We start from the raw sequence: 18,102 nt of genomic DNA on the forward strand, positions 1-18,102 counted from the left end.
TCTATGTTACAAAGTTACCAACACGATACATGTTATAGATCCAACATCACTTCAAGGTAAGTAAAGGGGCTCTGTATAGAGGAAACACCAACCCACTGAGTCTATGTTACAAAGTTACCAACACGATATATGTTATAGATCCTACATCACTTCAAGGTAAGAGAAGGGGTCTGTAGAGGGTTTGGAAAACAATAATAAAAAAAAAATACTTCATTGCAGCCTCATCTTTTTTTGAAATTTTCATGTGGCCTTGGCCCTTTTAAACATCTATGAATCTGAGCTCAGTATAGACATATTCATGAAAAGTTTTATCAGGCTGGTGTTAACAAAATTGTTAAAAATTATTGAAAAATCTGACCTATAATTAAGGTAAAAAAAATCAAAAGTGTGGTTACACTTACATACTTTAAAAAATAGGGTTGGTAGGTCAGCAATTTTTTGTCTTCTTTTTTTTTCTTGTCAAAATTGGAGAAAAAAAATCATGTGTTTGCTGAAATTGATTCCGTATTTTACAAGACCCTACAGAAAGTTCTCCATTTTACATGAGTTTAGTTATAAAATAAATAGTAACGTTACATTAATGATTTTTTAGTTAATTTTGTTGCATTCTGTTTTGAATTGTTGCATTTTAGGCATAACAGATTCTTCTGATGGAAATTCAGATGGCAGCAAAATCCTCAAAATTTGATCATTAGAAAATTTATTTTTCAGAAAAAAAAAAAAGTTCTAGGGTTGATTTTTTATTTTAACTAGGGTTGGTCTGGTAACTGAAACAACACATATATTCTTATTTGGTGTAATGGGTCATCAATTAATAATTTATAATGTAATGTTCTAAAAATAAGTTATTTTAATAATATCACAACTATTGTATGTATTAAATTTATAGTATTTTGGTCTAGAGTGGGGTGCTCATTTTCGCCATATCTTTCCATGTTTTCCACAGTTTATGTTCAGGTCTATATGTTTTTGAAGTATACTGATATTTCTACATGAAGATAACTTCAAATGCAAAATATTCTTAAGCTTGAAAACGTTTTTGTTTGAAAATAATCATCTGAAAAGTTAGATTAAAGGGTGTTTGAAATTGCCTGATGTTTTGTCAATGGAGGACACATATTCGCTGTTTTTATACATCTATTTAAACCCAAATAACTGCAGCTTTAAACAATATTTTTCAAATCAATTTCGTTATAGATGACAAAAGCAGACATTTTAAAGGTATACAGAACTGAAATTTAGGTCAATCAGTCAAAGATTTACTAAGAAATACTTCTTTGAAATCATGTTATTCATTCAGAAAATTGGCCGAAAATCATTATCTGTTTTTCGGTCCTTTGTCGTAAGTGCCGCAATTTTGTCGTAGTTTAAAATAAAATCATATTTGTTATAAAAATCTTAGTTACCGGCACATTTCTTCCATTTCAGCCATCTTTTGAAGTATTTACAACTCAAAATTATAAAACGGCGAAATTGTGTCCCAGGCGAATATGCGCACCCCACTCTAATTAGAAAAAAATCAAAAATTTTGGGGCCAAATTTTACCTTTAAAAAGTTCAGATTAAACAAAATTTCCTACAGAATGTAGAATTTGGTTACAACAATTAAATCAAGAATCCAGAAAACTTTTCTTAATACCAATTTTTATTTTTTTTAAAATCTATTACAGTTGCAGAAGTAAAAGGTCCCCAGTATTGGAGATATCCATTTCTAACTGTGTGTGAACCTAAACAGCTGGTCGAGTTCATGGTGATAGACGTCGAAATTGTGGCAGATAAAGACAAACCAAATAAAACTCCTGTGTCTCATAAGGTATGATTTAGAGTTACCTCCCCATGCAGATAAAGACAAACGAAATAAAACTCCTGTGTATCATAAGGTAGGAATTAAGAGTAACTTCCCCTGGCAGATAAAGACAAACCAAATAAAACTCCTGTGTCTCATAAGGTAGGAATGTAGAGTTACTACCCCTGGGAGATAAAGACAAACCAAATAAAACTCCTGTCTCTCATAAGGTAGGAATGTAGAGTTACTTCCCCTGGGAGATAAAGACAAACCAAATAAAACTCCTGTGTCTCATAAGGTAGGAATATAGAGCTACTTCCCCTTGGAGATAAAGACAAACTAAATAAAACTCCTGTGTCTCATAAGGTAGGAATTGAGAGTTACTTCCCCTGGGAAATAAAGACAAACCAAATAAAACTCCTATGTCTCATAAGGTAAGAAGAAGAGTTACTTCCCCTGGGAGCTAAAAAGAAACCAAATAAAACTCCTGTGTCTCATAATGTAGGAATTTAGAGTTACTTCCCCCTGGGAGATAAAGACAAACCAAATAAAACTCCTGTCTCTCATAAGGTAGGAATGAAGAGTTACTTCCCCTGGGAGATAAAGACAAACCAAATAAAACTCCTGTGTCTTCTTAGGTATGAATTTAGAGTTACTTCCCCTGGGAGATAAAGACAAACCAAATAAAACTCCTATGTCTCATAAGGTTAGAAGAAGAGTTACTTCCCCTGGGAGCTAAAAAGAAACCAAATAAAACTCCTGTCTCTCATAATGTAGGAATTTAGAGTTACTCCCCCTGGGAGATAAAGACAGACCAAATAAAACTCCTGTGTCTCAATGTAGGAATTTAGAGTTACTACCCCTGGGAGATAAAGACAAACCAAATAAAACTCCTGTCTCATAAGGTAGGAATTTAGAGTAACTTCCCCTGGGAGATAAAGACAAACCAAATAAAACTCCTATGTCTCATAAGGTAGGAATTTAGAGTAACTTCCCCTGACAGATAAAGACAAACCAAATAAAACTCCTGTCTCTCATAAGGTAGGAATATAGAGTTACTTACCCTGGGAGATAAAGACAAACCAAATAAAACTCCTGTCTCTCATAAGGTAGGAATTTAGAGTTACTTCCCCTCACAGATAAAGACAAACCAAATAAAACTCCTGTGTCTCATAAGGTAGGAATTTAGAGTAACTTCCCCTGGGAGATAAAGACAAACCAAACAAAACTTCTGTGTCTCATAAGGTAGGAATTTAGAGTTACTTCCCCTGGGAGATAAAGACAAACCAAATAAAACTCCTGTGTCTCATAAGGTAGGAATTTAGAGCTACTTCCCCTTGGAGATAAAGACAAACCAAATAAAACTCCTGTGTCTCATAAGGTAGTAATTTAGAGTTACTACCCCTGGGAGATAAAGACAAACCAAATAAAACTCCTGTGTCTCATCAGGTAGGAATTTAGAGTTACTTCCCCTGGGAGATAAAGACAGACCAAATAAAACTCCTGTGTCTCATAAGGTAGGAATTTAGAGTTACTTCCCCTAGGAGATAAAGACAGACCAAATAAAACTCCTGTCTCTCATAAGGTAGGAATTTAGAGTTACTTCCCCTGGGAGATAAAGACAAACCAAATAAACCTCCTGTGTCTCATAAGGTAGTAATTTACAGTAACTTCCCCTGGGAGATAAAGACAAACCAAATAAAACTCCTGTGTCTCATAAGGTAGGAATGTAGAGTTACTTCCCCTGGGGGATAAAGACGAACCAAATAAAACTCCTGTCTCTCATAAGGTAGGAATTGAGAGTTACTTCCCCTGGGAGATAAAGACAGACCAAATAAAACTCCTGTCTCTCATAAGGTAGGAATTTAGAGTTACTCCCCCTGGGAGATAAAGACAGACCAAATAAAACTCCTGTGTCTCATAATGTAGGAATTTAGAGTTACTACCCCTTGGAGATAAAGACAAACCAAATAAAACTCCTGTGTCTCATAAGGTAGGAATTTAGAGTTACTTCCCCTGGTAGATAAAGACAAACCAAATAAAACTCCTGTCTCTCATAAGGTAGGAATATAGAGTTACTTCCCCTGGGAGATAAAGACAAACCAAATAAAACTCCTGTCTCTCATAATGTAGGAATATAGAGTAACTTCCCCTGGGAGATAAAGACAAACCAAATAAAACTCCTGTCTCTCATAAGGTAGGAATGTAGAGTTACTTCCCCTGGGAGATAAAGACAAACCAAATAAAACTCCTGTGTCTCATAAGGTAGTAATTTAGAGTTACTTCCCCTGGGAGATAAAGACAAACCAAATAAAACTCCTGTGTCTCATAATGTAGGAATTTAGAGTTACTCCCCCTGGGAGATAAAGACAGACCAAATAAAACTCCTGTGTCTCAATGTAGGAATTTAGAGTTACTACCCCTGGGAGATAAAGACAAACCAAATAAAACTCCTGTGTCTCATAAGGTAGGAATTTAGAGTAACTTCCCCTGGGAGATAAAGACAAACCAAATAAAACTCCTGTGTCTTATAAGGTAGGAATATAGAGTTACTACCCCTTGGAGATAAAGACAAACCAAATAAAACTCCTGTCTCTCATAAGGTAGGAATATAGAGTTACTTCTCCTGGCAGATAAAAACAGACCAAATAAAACTCCTGTGTCTCATAAGGTAGGAATATAGAGTTACTTCCCCTGGGAGATAAAGACAAACCAAATAAAACTCCTGTGTCTCATAAGGTAGGAATATAGAGTTACTTCCCCTGGGAGATAAAGACAAACCGAATAAAACTCCTGTGTCTCATAAGGTAGGAATTTAGAGTTACTTCCCCTTGGAGATAAAGACAAACCAAATAAAACTCCTGTGTCTCATAAGGTATGAATTTAGAGTTACTTCCCCTGGGAGATAAAGACAAACCAAATAAAACTCCTGTCTCTCACAAGGTAGGAATTTACAGTTACTTCCCCTGGCAGATAAAGACAAACCGAATAAAACTCCTGTGTCTCATCAGGTAGGAATGTAGAGTTATTTCCCCTGGCAGTTTGTCAGACAAACCAAATAAAACTCCCATGTCTCATAAGGTGGGAATTTGGAGTTACTTCCCCTGGCAGATAAAGACAAACCAAATAAAACTCCCATGTCGCATAAGGTAGGAATAGAAAGTTACTTCCCCTGGCAGTTTGTCAGACAAACCAAATAAAACTCCTGTGTCTCATAAGGTATGAATTTAGAGTTACTTCCCCTTGGAGATAAAGACAAATCAAATTAAACTCCCGTCTCTCATAAGGTAGGAATGTAGAGTTATTACCCCTTGGAGATAAAGACAAACCAAATAAAACTCCTGTCTCTCATAAGGCAGGAATTTAGAGTTACTTCCCCTGGCTAATAAGACAAACCAAATAAAACTACTGTGTCTCATAATGTAGGAATTTAGAGTTACTCCCCCTGGGAGATGAAGACAAACCAAATAAAACTCCTGTGTCTCATAAGGTAGGAATTTAGAGTTACTCCCCCTGGGAGATGAAGACAGACCAAATAAAACTCCTGTGTCTCATAAGGTAGGAATTTAAAGTTACTTACCTCGGGAGATTAAGACAAACCAAATAAAACTTCTGTTTCTCATAAGATAGGAATTTAGAGTTACTCCCCCTGGGAGATTAAGACAGACCAAATAAAACTCCTGTGTCTCATAAGGTAGTAATTTAGAGTTACTTCCCCTTGGAGATAAAGACAAACCAAATAAAACTCCTGTCTCTCATAAGGTAGGAATGAAGAGTTACTTCCCCTGGGAGATAAAGACAGACCAAATAAAACTCCTGTGTCTCATAAGGTAGGAATTTAGAGTTACTTCCCCTTGGAGATAAAGACAAACCAAATAAAACTCCTGTCTCTCATAAGGTAGGAATATAGAGTTACTTCCCCTGGGAGATAAAGACAAACCAAATAAAACTCCTGTGTCTCATAAGGTAGGAATTTAGAGTTACTTCCCCTTGGAGATAAAGACAAACCAAATAAAACTCCTGTCTCTCATAAGGTAGGAATATAGAGTTACTTCCCCTGGGAGATAAAGACAAACCAAATAAAACTCCTGTGTCTCATAAGGTAGGAATTTAGAGTTACTTCCCCTTGGAGATAAAGACAAACCAAATAAAACTCCTGTCTCTCATAAGGTAGGAATTTAGAGTTACTTCCCCTTGGAGATAAAGACAAACCAAATAAAACTCCTGTGTCTCATAAGGTAGTAATTTAGAGTTACTCCCCCTGGGAGATTAAGACAAACCAAATAAAACTCCTGTCTCTCATAAGATAGGAATTTAGAGTTACTTCCCCTTGGAGATAAAGACAAACCAAATAAAACTCCTGTGTCTCATAAGGTAGTAATTTAGAGTTACTCCCCCTGGCAGATAAAGACAAACCGAATAAAACTCCTGTGTCTCATAAGGTAGGAATGTAGAGTTATTTCCCCTGGCAGTTTGTCAGACAAACCAAATAAAACTCCCATGTCTCATAAGGTGGGAATTTGGAGTTACTTCCCCTGGCAGATAAAGACAAACCAAATAAAACTCCCATGTCGCACAAGGTAGGAATAGAAAGTTACTTCCCCTGGGAGATAAAGACAAATCAAATTAAACTCCTGTGTCTCATAAGGTATGAATTTAGAGTTACTTCCCCTGGGAGATAAAGACAAATCAAATTAAACTCCTGTGTCTCATAAGGTAGGAATTTAGAGTTACTTCCCCTGGGAGATAAAGACAAACCAAATAAAACTCCTGTCTCTCATAAGGTATGAATTTAGAGTTACTTCCCCTGGGAGATAAAGACAAATCAAATTAAACTCCCGTCTCTCATAAGGCAGGAATTTAGAATAACTTCCCCTGGCTAATAAGACAAACCAAATAAAACTACTGTGTCTCATAATGTAGGAATTTAGAGTTACTCCCCCTGGGAGATGAAGACAAACCAAATAAAACTCCTGTGTCTCATAAGGTAGGAATTTAAAGTTACTTACCTCGGGAGATTAAGACAAACCAAATAAAACTTCTGTTTCTCATAAGATAAGAATTTAGAGTTACTCCCCCTGGGAGATTAAGACAGACCAAATAAAACTCCTGTGTCTCATAAGGTAGGAATGTAGAGTTACTTCCCCTGGGAGATAAAGACAAACCAAATAAAACTCCTGTGTCTCATAAGGTAGGAATTTAGAGTTACTTCCCCTGGGAGATAAAGACAAACCAAATAAAACTCCTGTGTCTCATAAGGTAGTAATTTAGAGTTACTTCCCCTTGGAGATAAAGACAAACCAAATAAAACTCCTGTGTCTCATAAGCTAGGAATTAGGAGTAACTTCCCCTGGGAGATAAAGACAAACCAAATAAAACTCCTGTGTCTCATAAGATAGGAATTTAGAGTTACTTCCCCTGGGAGATAAAGACAAACCAAATAAAACTCCTGTGTCTCACAAGGTATGAATTTAGAGTTACTTCCCCTGGGAGATAAAGACAAACCAAATAAAACTCCTGTGTCTCATAAGGTAAGAATTTAGAGTTACTCCCCCTGGGAGATAAAAACAGACCAAATAAAACTCCTGTCTCTCATAAGGTAGGAATGTAGAGTTACTTCCCCTGGGAGATAAAGACAAACCAGATAAAACTCCTGTTTCTCATAGGGTAGGAATGTAGAGTTAGGCCGTTTTTATTTAATAAGTTGGTTTACGGACATCAGCCCAAAAAACTTCGGGTAGGAGGAGGGGAAAAAAATAAATTTAAACTAGATCTTTCCAGTTTTTGTTTTTTTACTTGGTTTACGGATATCAGCCACAAAAAAATAGGGTAGGAGGAAAAAAAAAAATAATTTAAACTTGATTGAAAAGACTTATTTATAGTTCTGTAAAACTTGAAAAGCCTTTTGATAATACCTTTTATTCAGCATCTTTTGTAGGTTTTGTGGAATTGATAAATGCGACAACAAAAACACATCACATAGAACAAGTCAATATTAAAAGATAAAGGCAAATCTAAGAGCATATCGCATGTCAACACCTATAAGGACAGAGCATATCAGACAGTATTTAAAAGTATAAACAGAAATTTACTGTCAGGAGCCTGTAATTCAGTGGTTTAATATTGTTTGTTGGTGTGTTACATATTTGTTAATTTTTTTTAGTACATTTTTTTACATTTAATTAGGCTGTTTGTTTTCTCACGTAAATTGTTTTTCTTTATCCGGTGTTTTTGAATTTCCCGGCATTTTATCATAAGGTACTTGGTATTAAAGTTGATAAGAACGTCCACCGGTGTAGTTTCAGGTGTAACGGTTCCATTGTCATTTATTTTGCCGTGGTCACTACTGCCGGCCCTTATTTCTTCAATCACAACATTAAAGTTTTCTAATTGTTCATTAATGACTTGACCTATGGTTTCATGACGAAGGCATTTCACAAATTTTTTGTCTGATAATATTGAATTGTTTAGGACGTCCACATCCAGATGGATGTACACTGGTTCATTCATAGTAAACAAACCATGCCCTGATATCGTCTGGTTCCTAAACGGAAGTCAGGGTTTAAGGATGCGCAAACACGTGAACAGCTAACCAGTCACGTTTCCGGTGCACTGGTTCACGATTTTTTAATGCAGTAATAGGAACCAGAATTACGAAACGTAAACACAAAAATACCGTTTAAAATTTTTCTTAGTAAATCGATAAATATGAGGTCGGCGGAAATAATTTTTAAGGGCAAATGTGCGTTTATTTTTATTTGAATTAGCGAAAATTCGGGTCGGCGGATCCGTAAACCAACTTATTTAATAAAAACGGCCTTACTTCCCCTCACAGATAAAGACAAACCAAATAAAACTCCTGTGTCTCATAAGGTAGGAATTTAGAGTTACTTCCCCTGGCAGATAAAGACAAACCAAATAAAACTCATGTGTCTCATAAGGTAGGAATATAGAGTTACTACCCCTGGCAGATAAAGACAAACCGAATAAAACTCCTGTCTCTCATAAGGTAGGAATTTAGAGTTACTTCACCTGGCAGATAAAGACAAACCAAATAAAACTCCTGTGTCTCACAAGGTAGGAATTTACAGTAACTTCCCCATGGAGATAAAGACAAACCAAATAAAACTCCTGTGTCTCATAATGTAGGAATTTAGAGTTACTACCCCTGGCAGATAAAGACAAACCGAATAAAACTCCTGTGTCTCATAAGGTAGGAATATAGAGTTACTTCCCCTTGGAGATAAAGACAGACCAAATAAAACTCCTGTTTCTCATAAGATAGGAATTTAGAGTTACTACCCCTGGCAGATAAAGACAAACCGAATAAAACTCCTGTCTCTCATAAGGTAGGAATATAGAGTTACTTCCCCTGGGAGATAAAGACAAACCAAGTAAAACTCCCGTGTCTCATAATGTAGGAATTAAGAGTTACTTCCCCATGGAGATAAAGACAAATCAAATAAAACTCCTGTCTCTCATAATGTAGGAATTTAGAGTTACTACCCCTGGCAGATAAAGACAAACCGAATAAAACTCCTGTCTCTCATAAGGTAGGAATATAGAGTTACTTCCCCTGGGAGATAAAGACAAACCAAGTAAAACTCCTGTCTCTCATAAGGTAGGAATTTAGAGTTACTTCCCCTTGGAGATAAAGACAAACCAAATAAAACTCCTGTGTCTCATAAGGTAGGAATTTAGAGTTACTTCCCCTGGGAGATAAAGACAAACCGAATAAAACTCCTGTTTCTCATAAGATAGGAATTTAGAGTTACTTCCCCATGGAGATAAAGACAAACCAAATAAAACTCCCATGTCTCATAAGGTATGAATTTAGAGTTACTTCCCCTGGGAGATAAAGACAAACCAAATAAAAGTTCCGTGTCTCATAAGGTAGGAATTTAGAGTAACTTCCCCTTGCAGATAAAGACAAACCAAATAAAACTCCCGTCTCTCATAAGGTAGGAATATAGAGTTTCTTCCCCTGGGAGATAAAGTCAAACCAAATAAAACTCATGTGTGTCATAAGGTAGGAATTTAGAGTAACTTCCCCTGGCAGATAAAGACAAACCAAATAAAACTCCTGTCTCTCATAAGGTAGGAATATAGAGTTACTTCCCCTGGCAGATAAAGACAAACCAAATAAAAGTTCTGTCTCTCATAAGGTAGGAATTTAGAGTTACTTCCCCTGGCAGATAAAGACAAACCAAATAAAACTCCTGTCTCTCACAAGGTAGGAATTTAGAGAAACTTCCCCTGGCAGATAAAGACAAACAAAATAAAACTCCTGTCTCTCACAAGGTAGGAATATAGAGTAACTTCCCCTGACAGATAAAGACAAACCAAATAAAACTCCTGTCTTTCATAAGGTAGGAATTTAGAGTAACTTCCCCTGGGAGATAAAGACAAACCAAATAAAAGTTCTGTCTCTCATAAGGTAGGAATTTAGAGTTACTTCCCCTGGCAGATAAAGACAAACCAAATAAAACTCCTGTCTCTCATAAGGTAGGAATATAGAGTTACTTCCCCTGGCAGATAAAGACAAACCAAATAAAAGTTCTGTCTCTCATAAGGTAGGAATTTAGAGTTACTTCCCCTGGCAGATAAAGACAAACCAAATAAAACTCCTGTCTCTCACAAGGTAGGAATTTAGAGAAACTTCCCCTGGCAGATAAAGACAAACAAAATAAAACTCCTGTCTCTCACAAGGTAGGAATATAGAGTAACTTCCCCTGACAGATAAAGACAAACCAAATAAAACTCATGTGTCTCATAAGGTAGGAATTTAGAGTTACTTCCCCTGGGAGATAAAGACAAACCAAATAAAACTCATGTGTCTCATAAGGTAGGAATTTAGAGTTACTTCCCCTGGGAGATAAAGACAAACCAAATAAAACTCATGTGTCTCATAAGGTAGGAATTTAGAGTAACTTCCCCTGGGAGATAAAGACAAACTAAATAAAACTCATGTGTCTCATAAGGTAGGAATTTAGAGTAACTTCCCCTGGGAGATAAAGACAAACCAAATAAAACTCATGTGTCTCATAAGGTAGGAATTTAGAGTTACTTCCCCTGGGAGATAAAGACAAACCAAATAAAACTCCTGTCTCTCATAAGGTAGGAATATAGAGTTTCTTCCCCTGGGAGATAAAGACAAACCAAATAAAACTCATGTGTCTTATAAGGTATGAATTTAGAGTTACTTCCCCTGGGAGATAAAGACAAACCAAATAAAACTCCTGTCTCTCATAAGGTAGGAATATAGAGTTTCTTCCCTTTGAAAGAGAAACCCTAACCATGCTTTCAATGATTCTATAACAGACTTATGTAAAGCTTGTTTCTATACATTTAACCAGGTTGAACTTATTTCAATTGAGCTATGTTTTCTATGAAAAATAACGCCATAGGAGACAGGGCATTAAGTGTTACCCTTGACTGTCTGTCGCAATTTTGTTGCAAAGCTTGAGGGGGACGTTCATGTCCTCAGACATGCTCTTCTTTTATTTTTAAAAAAATACACAATTTATTTATTTCTAATAATCAAGAGGCAGTTTAGCTTTCACTCACTTATTCCATGCTATTGTAACTATTTAGACAGATTTATCTTCCATTGGCAAGTGGAATTAAAATTGTATTGTCTTTGTAATACAAAATTTCTGTTAATAATCTCACATATATTTATAGGCCCCACCTTAGTGGGGGAGGCAGTACAACTACAAGCTTTATCCTTCACTGTCTATCTGTCTGTCTGTCCCAGATTTGGTTTGTTCAACAATTGGTTTCCTTTCTGTTAACTTTAATTTGCCAAAAACAAATTCTATGAAACTTATGTGCAATGCTAATTACCACAAAACACAGATCAAGGTTGAATTTTGGTGGCCTCACTTTTACCTGTCTAGAGTTAAGCCCCTTTTATAAATAAAAAAAAATGCTGATTTTTTTTCTTCGTTCTTTAACTTAATTTTACCTGAACTAAGTGTTAGGGAACTTATACTTAATACTTATTGCCACAAAACACTGATCAAGTACAAATTTGAGTAGTCACTTTTACTGTTCTTGAGTTATGTCCCTTTATAAAGCTATATGCAAACAGAGGCAGCATCAGTAACCCATGGACAAATTCCTCATTTATTTTATGTGATTTAGGTTTTGTAATCAAATACTTAAATGAAGTCTTCCCCAATTATTTTGTTATAATTTAGGCTGTTAGTTTTCTAGGTTTCATATTTTTTATGTCATTGCCTTTTAAAGCCGACCATACAGTGTGTGTTTTTCTTATTGTTTAAGGCTTTAGAGTTGCCTATAATTGCTTACATCTCCTTCATTTGAAATTTGGTAGATAGTTGTCTCATTAGAATTGGCATTCATACCACATCTCCATAATTTTATATTGTGCCCCAAAAAGTTGGTTAGGAAAACTAATTACTAAGCATTACTTGTTTACAGCATGTTTTAGCCAACGTTTGTGTGAATCAGGTGACCAGTACTGGACTTAGTGACCAGCAGTATTTCTGTAGAACACATCTAGGTCATTTACTGCATCCTGGGGACTCAGTTTTAGGGTAAGTTAATATAGCATTATATATAGCATGGACTTTTATACTTCATTTTGATTGGTTGATAAATTAATGACTGGCCCGCCAAAAAAATCAGTCTTGACAATAAACTTTTGAATCTAGAGACCAGAAAGAATTTGTTCAGGTCAGGGCTAGAGAGCCTTTGGCAACAAATATAACATGTATATTTAGAACAATATTTTAAATTTCAACGAGATACCTATCTATCTTGAATTTTAACTGGACCATGAAAACATAAAATTTTTATACGACCGCAAAAATTTAAATTTTTTGGTCGTATATTGCTATCACGTTGGCGTCGTCGTCTGCGTCGTCGTCGTCCGAATACTTTTAGTTTTCGCACTCTAACTTTAGTAAAAGTGAATAGAAATCAATGAAATTTTAACACAAGGTTTATGACCACAAAAGGAAGGTTGGGATTGATTTTGGGAGTTTAGGTCCCAACATTTTAGGAATTAGGGGCCAAAAAGGGCCCAAATAAGCATTTTCTTGGTTTTCGCACTATAACTTTAGTTAAAGTGAATAGAAATCTATGAAATTTTGACACAAGGTTTATGACCACAAAAGGAAGGTTGGGATTGATTTTGGGAGTTTTGGTTCCAACAGTTTAGGAATTAAGGGCCAAAAAAGGGCCCAAATAAGCATTATTCTTGGTTTTCGCACAATAACTTTAGTATAAGTAAATAAAAATCAATGAAATTTTAACACAAGGTTTATGACCACAAAAGGAAGGTTGGGATTGATTTTTGGAGTTGAGGTCACAACAGTTTATGAATTAGGGGCCAAAAAGGGGCCCAAATAAGCATTATTCTTGGTTTTCGCACAATAACTTTAGTATAAGTAAATAGAAATCTATGAAATTTAAACACAAGGTTTATGACCATAAAAGGAAGGTTGGGTTTGATTTTGGGAGTTTTGGTCCTAACAGTTTAGGAATAAGGGGCCCAAAGGGTCAAAAATTGAACTTTGTGTGATTTCATCAAAAATTGAATAATTGGGGTTCTTTGATATGCCGAATCTAACTATATATGTAGATCCTTAATTTTTGGTCCCGTTTTCAAATTGGTCTACATTAAGGTCCAAAGGGTCCAAAGGGTCCAAAATTAAACTTAGTTGGATTTTAACAAAAATTGAATCCTTGGGGTTCTTTGATATGCTGAATTTAAAAATGTACTTAGATTTTTAATTGTTGGCCTAGTTTTCAAGTTGGTCCAAATGGGGGTCCAAAATTAAACTTTGTTTGATTTCATCAAAAATTGAATAAATGGGTTCTTTGATATGCCAAATCTAACTGTGTATGTAGATTCTTAATTTTTGGTCCAGTTTTCAAATTGGTCTACATTAAGGTCCAAAGGGTCCAAAATTAAACTAAGTTTGATTTCAACAAAAATTAAATTCTTGGGCTTATTTGATATGCTTTATCTAAATATGTACTTTGATTTTTGATTATGGGCCCAGTTTTCAAGTTGGTCCAAATCAGGATTCCATATCAAGTATTGTGCAATAGCAAGAAATTTTCAATTGCACAGTATTGCACAATAGCAAGAAATATCTAATTGCACAATATTGTGCAATAGCAATTAATTTTCAATTGGAGTTATCTTTCTTTGTATAGAATAGTAGTTGATAATATATGTTGGAAATTTGCCAGACATGACTATGGTGTCATTTTCTATTTTTATTTGCCAATAACTTTATGTAAATAACTTCATTGGAAATTTGCCAATATAAAATGTTGCTGATGAAGCTTTTTTTCCTTATCTTATCTAAAAAAATTTTAGATAGTGTATGTTTGACATTTGCCAGACATGACTATGATGTCATTTTCTATTTTTATTTGCCAATAACTTTATGTAAATAACTTCATTGGAAATTTGCCAATATAAAATGTTTCTGATGAAGTTTTTTTTATTGTTTTATACAATAAACAATGTATATTCACTTTTACTACCAACCAATCTTTACCATTCAGTGATAACAAGCACTTTATTTTACATTTTAATATTTTATGATGTATTTAAAAGAGTAGTTATTGTTGCAAACTCCATTAGAAATTTGAATTGATATCAGTTTTGGAAAATGGGAAACGGGGATGTGAAAAAAAAAGGGGGGGGGGGTAAATTTTTCTCATTTCAGATTTCATAAATAAAAAGAAAATTTCTTCAAACATTTTTTTGAGAGGATTAATATTCAACAGCATAGTGAATTGCTCAAAGGCAAAAAAAAAACTTTTAAGTTCATTAGACCACATTCATTCTGTGTCAGAAACCTATGCTTTGTCAACTATTTAATTTTAGATTTAAAAAGTTTGAAGAAGAAATCTTTAATTGATTTGTAAAATCTTGACATTTGTTTTGTGTAAAAAAAAACCATGTATTGTCAAAAATTTGATCACAATCCAAATTCAGAGCTGTATCACGCTTGAATGTTTTGTCCATACTTGCCCCAACTGTTCAGGGTTCGACCTCTGCGGTCGTATAAAGCTGCGCCCTGCGGCGCACCTGGTTACACTTGCCTTAAAATGGGAAATAAAAATCATCTTTGAAAATGAATGCAGAGAGTTGTATAAATTGAAAGTTCAGTAGTTTTCTGTGAAAATGTAAACTTTAAAATAAGGAGATATGGTATGATTGCCAATGAGAAAAATATTTACCAGAGACAAAATGACTATGATTATAATAGGTCACTGTTCAGCCTTTAACAATGAGTAAATCTCATACTATACCATATAGTCAAATAATAAAAGGCCATGACAAACAAAACATATTGTCTGGCTTTATTTAGTTCGTACAAAAATATTTATTGAAAATTACTTTTCATTAATGTACATAAACATGAATAGTTACATGTATTTTGTTCTTTGAAGGTTTAATTTTACTAACTGTAACCTGAACCATGCAGAGTTTGACAAAATGAAGGCCGACAAGATACCAGATGTGGTGAGTTATACTTTCAAAATAAGTACGGGAAAATCTAAGTCTTTACTATATAGAAAATAGGCAGTTTCAGTACAGTGGAGGCGTACTACCACCATTGATTTTCCCCTATTAGTCTTTGTTAAATTGGCACTTTAAAAAAAATTGTACAGTATTTACCTTTATTTCAACCAAAGAAATTCTTTGCATGTATAAAGTTTAATCCTTTCCAGTGCTACAGTGAAAATTTCACACTACATTTCATTGCATATAAGAAAGTAACCATCACCGGAAGTAAACAACCCAATTTTTACACTGTTATTTACTGGTTACCTGCTTTGGTAACTATGTAACCTTAACTTTCCAAAATATTTTATAAGACCATCAAATCAAAAAGAAATGATGCTTTCAGACACCCAAAATACATGTTTATAATTAATTTTCTACAACTGTCAAATTCAAGGGAATATTTTTTTAGACCTACTTTCGTATACAACTGGATGTGACGTACCATGATTTGGTGGTATTATACCTGGAGGCACGCAGTCTCAAACAGGGGATCAGGAGTAAGTTTGACAAATGAATGAAAAGAGATGTGTATTCAATGATTTCATAAAACATTCAGATTTAGACATAAAGGTTCTGGTTTATATATGTTTTTGTAACATCCATTATTGTGTCAATGCTTTTTTAGGTATAGTTATAAGTTCAAGGTTCAACATAGTTTGTTTTTTTCAGATGCTGGTGAAAAAGATATTTGGAAACAAGAATTCTAGAAATAAAAAGAGGAAATGGAAACTAAAGCATCTCCATGACGATCTTCATGCAGATACGTCTAGTAACGAAAGGTATTTACTTTAGATATATTTCCACTTATAAAGATAGCTATAATCAGTATTACAATGTATTAAATGCCAGCAAACAGAGCATGGAGCCATACAGGTTTCACCATGTCTGTTTGTCCTTTGAAACCAATGCTGAAAGTCAAAATTATCAAAATGTTAGTATCACAATACTGAATTTCACAGCAGCAACTAAACCATGAAGGAGGGGTATTAGTCTTGCAACTTATACAGACCAATCTGGAGTGATTTTTTTATTCCTCACCTACGATAGTAGAGGGGTATTATGTTTTCTGGTCTGTGCATCTGTCTGTTTGTTCGTCTGTCTGTGCGTCCTTCCGTGCATCCTTCCCTGCATCCTTCCCTTCATCTGTCTGTCTGTCCCGCTTCAGGCTAAAGTTTTTAGTCAAGGTAGTTTTTGATGAAGCTGATGTCCAATCAATTTGAAACTTAGTACACTTGTTGCTTATAATAGGATCTTTCTAATTTTAAAGCAAAATTAAACTTTTGACCCCAATTTCACGGTCCACTGAACATAGAAAATGAAAGTGGGAGTTTCAGGTTAAAGTTTTTGGTCAAGGTAGTTTTTGATGAAATTGAATCCAATCAACCTCAAACTTAGTACACATTTTCCCTATGATATGATCTTTCTAATTTTAATGCCAGATCAGATTTTTTACCCAATTTCACGGTCCATTGAACATGGAAAATGATAATGTGAGTGGGGCATCTATGTACTTTGGACGCATTCTTGTTTATAAATGAATAACATTGGTTCTCAGGAGGTCAATCAGCTTTAATGACATCATTGAACAATTGTTTCTTAATGTGAAGTAATAACAATGACAAAGAAAATAGACAGGAAAGTGCAGGACTTTAAAAGTCATCTATACATTTTAATTTCTCAGTATATTTTTTTTTAAATGCCTATAGGAATAGTGTTTGCTTTATACAAACTGATTAAACAGCTGACAAATTTGCTACCTCAAATTCTAAGTGCAGCAGAATCCTGCTTTATGTTATTAACTGTATCAACTTTAAGGTTTAGGTGGTTATTATTTTATTTTGGCTGCAATAGTTTTGTCAAAAGACAGTATTCTTTTATTGAAGCAGTTTACCTTTGATGTGTTTGAGCTTTTGATTTTGCCATTTGATAAGGGACTTTATGTTTTGAATTTCCTTGGAGGTCAGTATTTTGTGATTTTACTTTTTTATTACCATATGAAATGCACCTAAATTTGGAATAGATCATGAATTCAGCTAAAATCACTGACTTCCTGTTTTGAATATTTTAGAGATTATACTGACTTCCTTGAGGATCTAGAAGAAGATGAGGCTTTCAGAAAGAATGTGGATATATATAAAGGTAAAAATTAAATCACGAAAGTATACTGGAATGGATATAAAACTGACAATGATATGACAATAAATGAGAAATGACCAAAAGACAATCATAGAAAACTAAAGACAGAGCAAAACCACATTCAAACCAAGAGATAATCTTCGGTGCTCTCAAAATTATGAATGACATAAAAAGGAGATGTGGTCATTTCATATATTCCTTAAAATAATATTTTTTGGTCTAAAGTTTCGTCTTGGGCTACACAGTGTGTTAAACTTTTTTCTCTAATTCTTCGTCAATTTATCCCTTTCTGCACCCATTGAATAAAAAAATTTAATCAACGTGTGGTTCGTTTGATCTCAGTTCTTCATTGGTTAAAAGTCGATTATGACGTCGAATTTTCTTGCTTTCCTCTGAATTTCCTATTGTGACGGCATGAAAAAAGAGTCCATGCCTGATGACGTCACATAGAAAGAACACATCTTTTTGCAGATCATTCGAAAAGAAGGGATACATTTGCCTGCATATTGTTTGAAAATCATTAGAGAAACAGATTCTACCACCAAATCTCATGTAATACGATATTTATCCCCTCTCGACAGTTAAATTTTCAATATTTAATTTTTAATATTTAACTGTCT

The 18,102-nt window shown here is 34.6% G+C and overlaps 1 protein-coding gene across 1 annotated transcript in view; it reads left to right on the plus strand.

The window, feature by feature from the left end:
• The window catches only part of LOC143054006 (60S ribosomal export protein NMD3-like), a 33,900-nt gene that overhangs the window by 14,126 nt on the left and 1,672 nt on the right, over nt 1-18,102 (plus strand). The window contains exons 10-14 of the mRNA XM_076226845.1: nt 1,670-1,812; nt 12,232-12,347; nt 15,229-15,301; nt 16,016-16,125; nt 17,415-17,485. Coding sequence (XP_076082960.1) covers nt 1,670-1,812; nt 12,232-12,347; nt 15,229-15,301; nt 16,016-16,125; nt 17,415-17,485 — 513 coding nt within the window. The remainder of the gene's footprint in view (nt 1-1,669; nt 1,813-12,231; nt 12,348-15,228; nt 15,302-16,015; nt 16,126-17,414; nt 17,486-18,102) is intronic.

This window comes from Mytilus galloprovincialis, chromosome 12 (assembly GCF_965363235.1).
Source record: "Mytilus galloprovincialis chromosome 12, xbMytGall1.hap1.1, whole genome shotgun sequence".
NCBI lineage: Eukaryota > Metazoa > Mollusca > Bivalvia > Mytilida > Mytilidae > Mytilus > Mytilus galloprovincialis.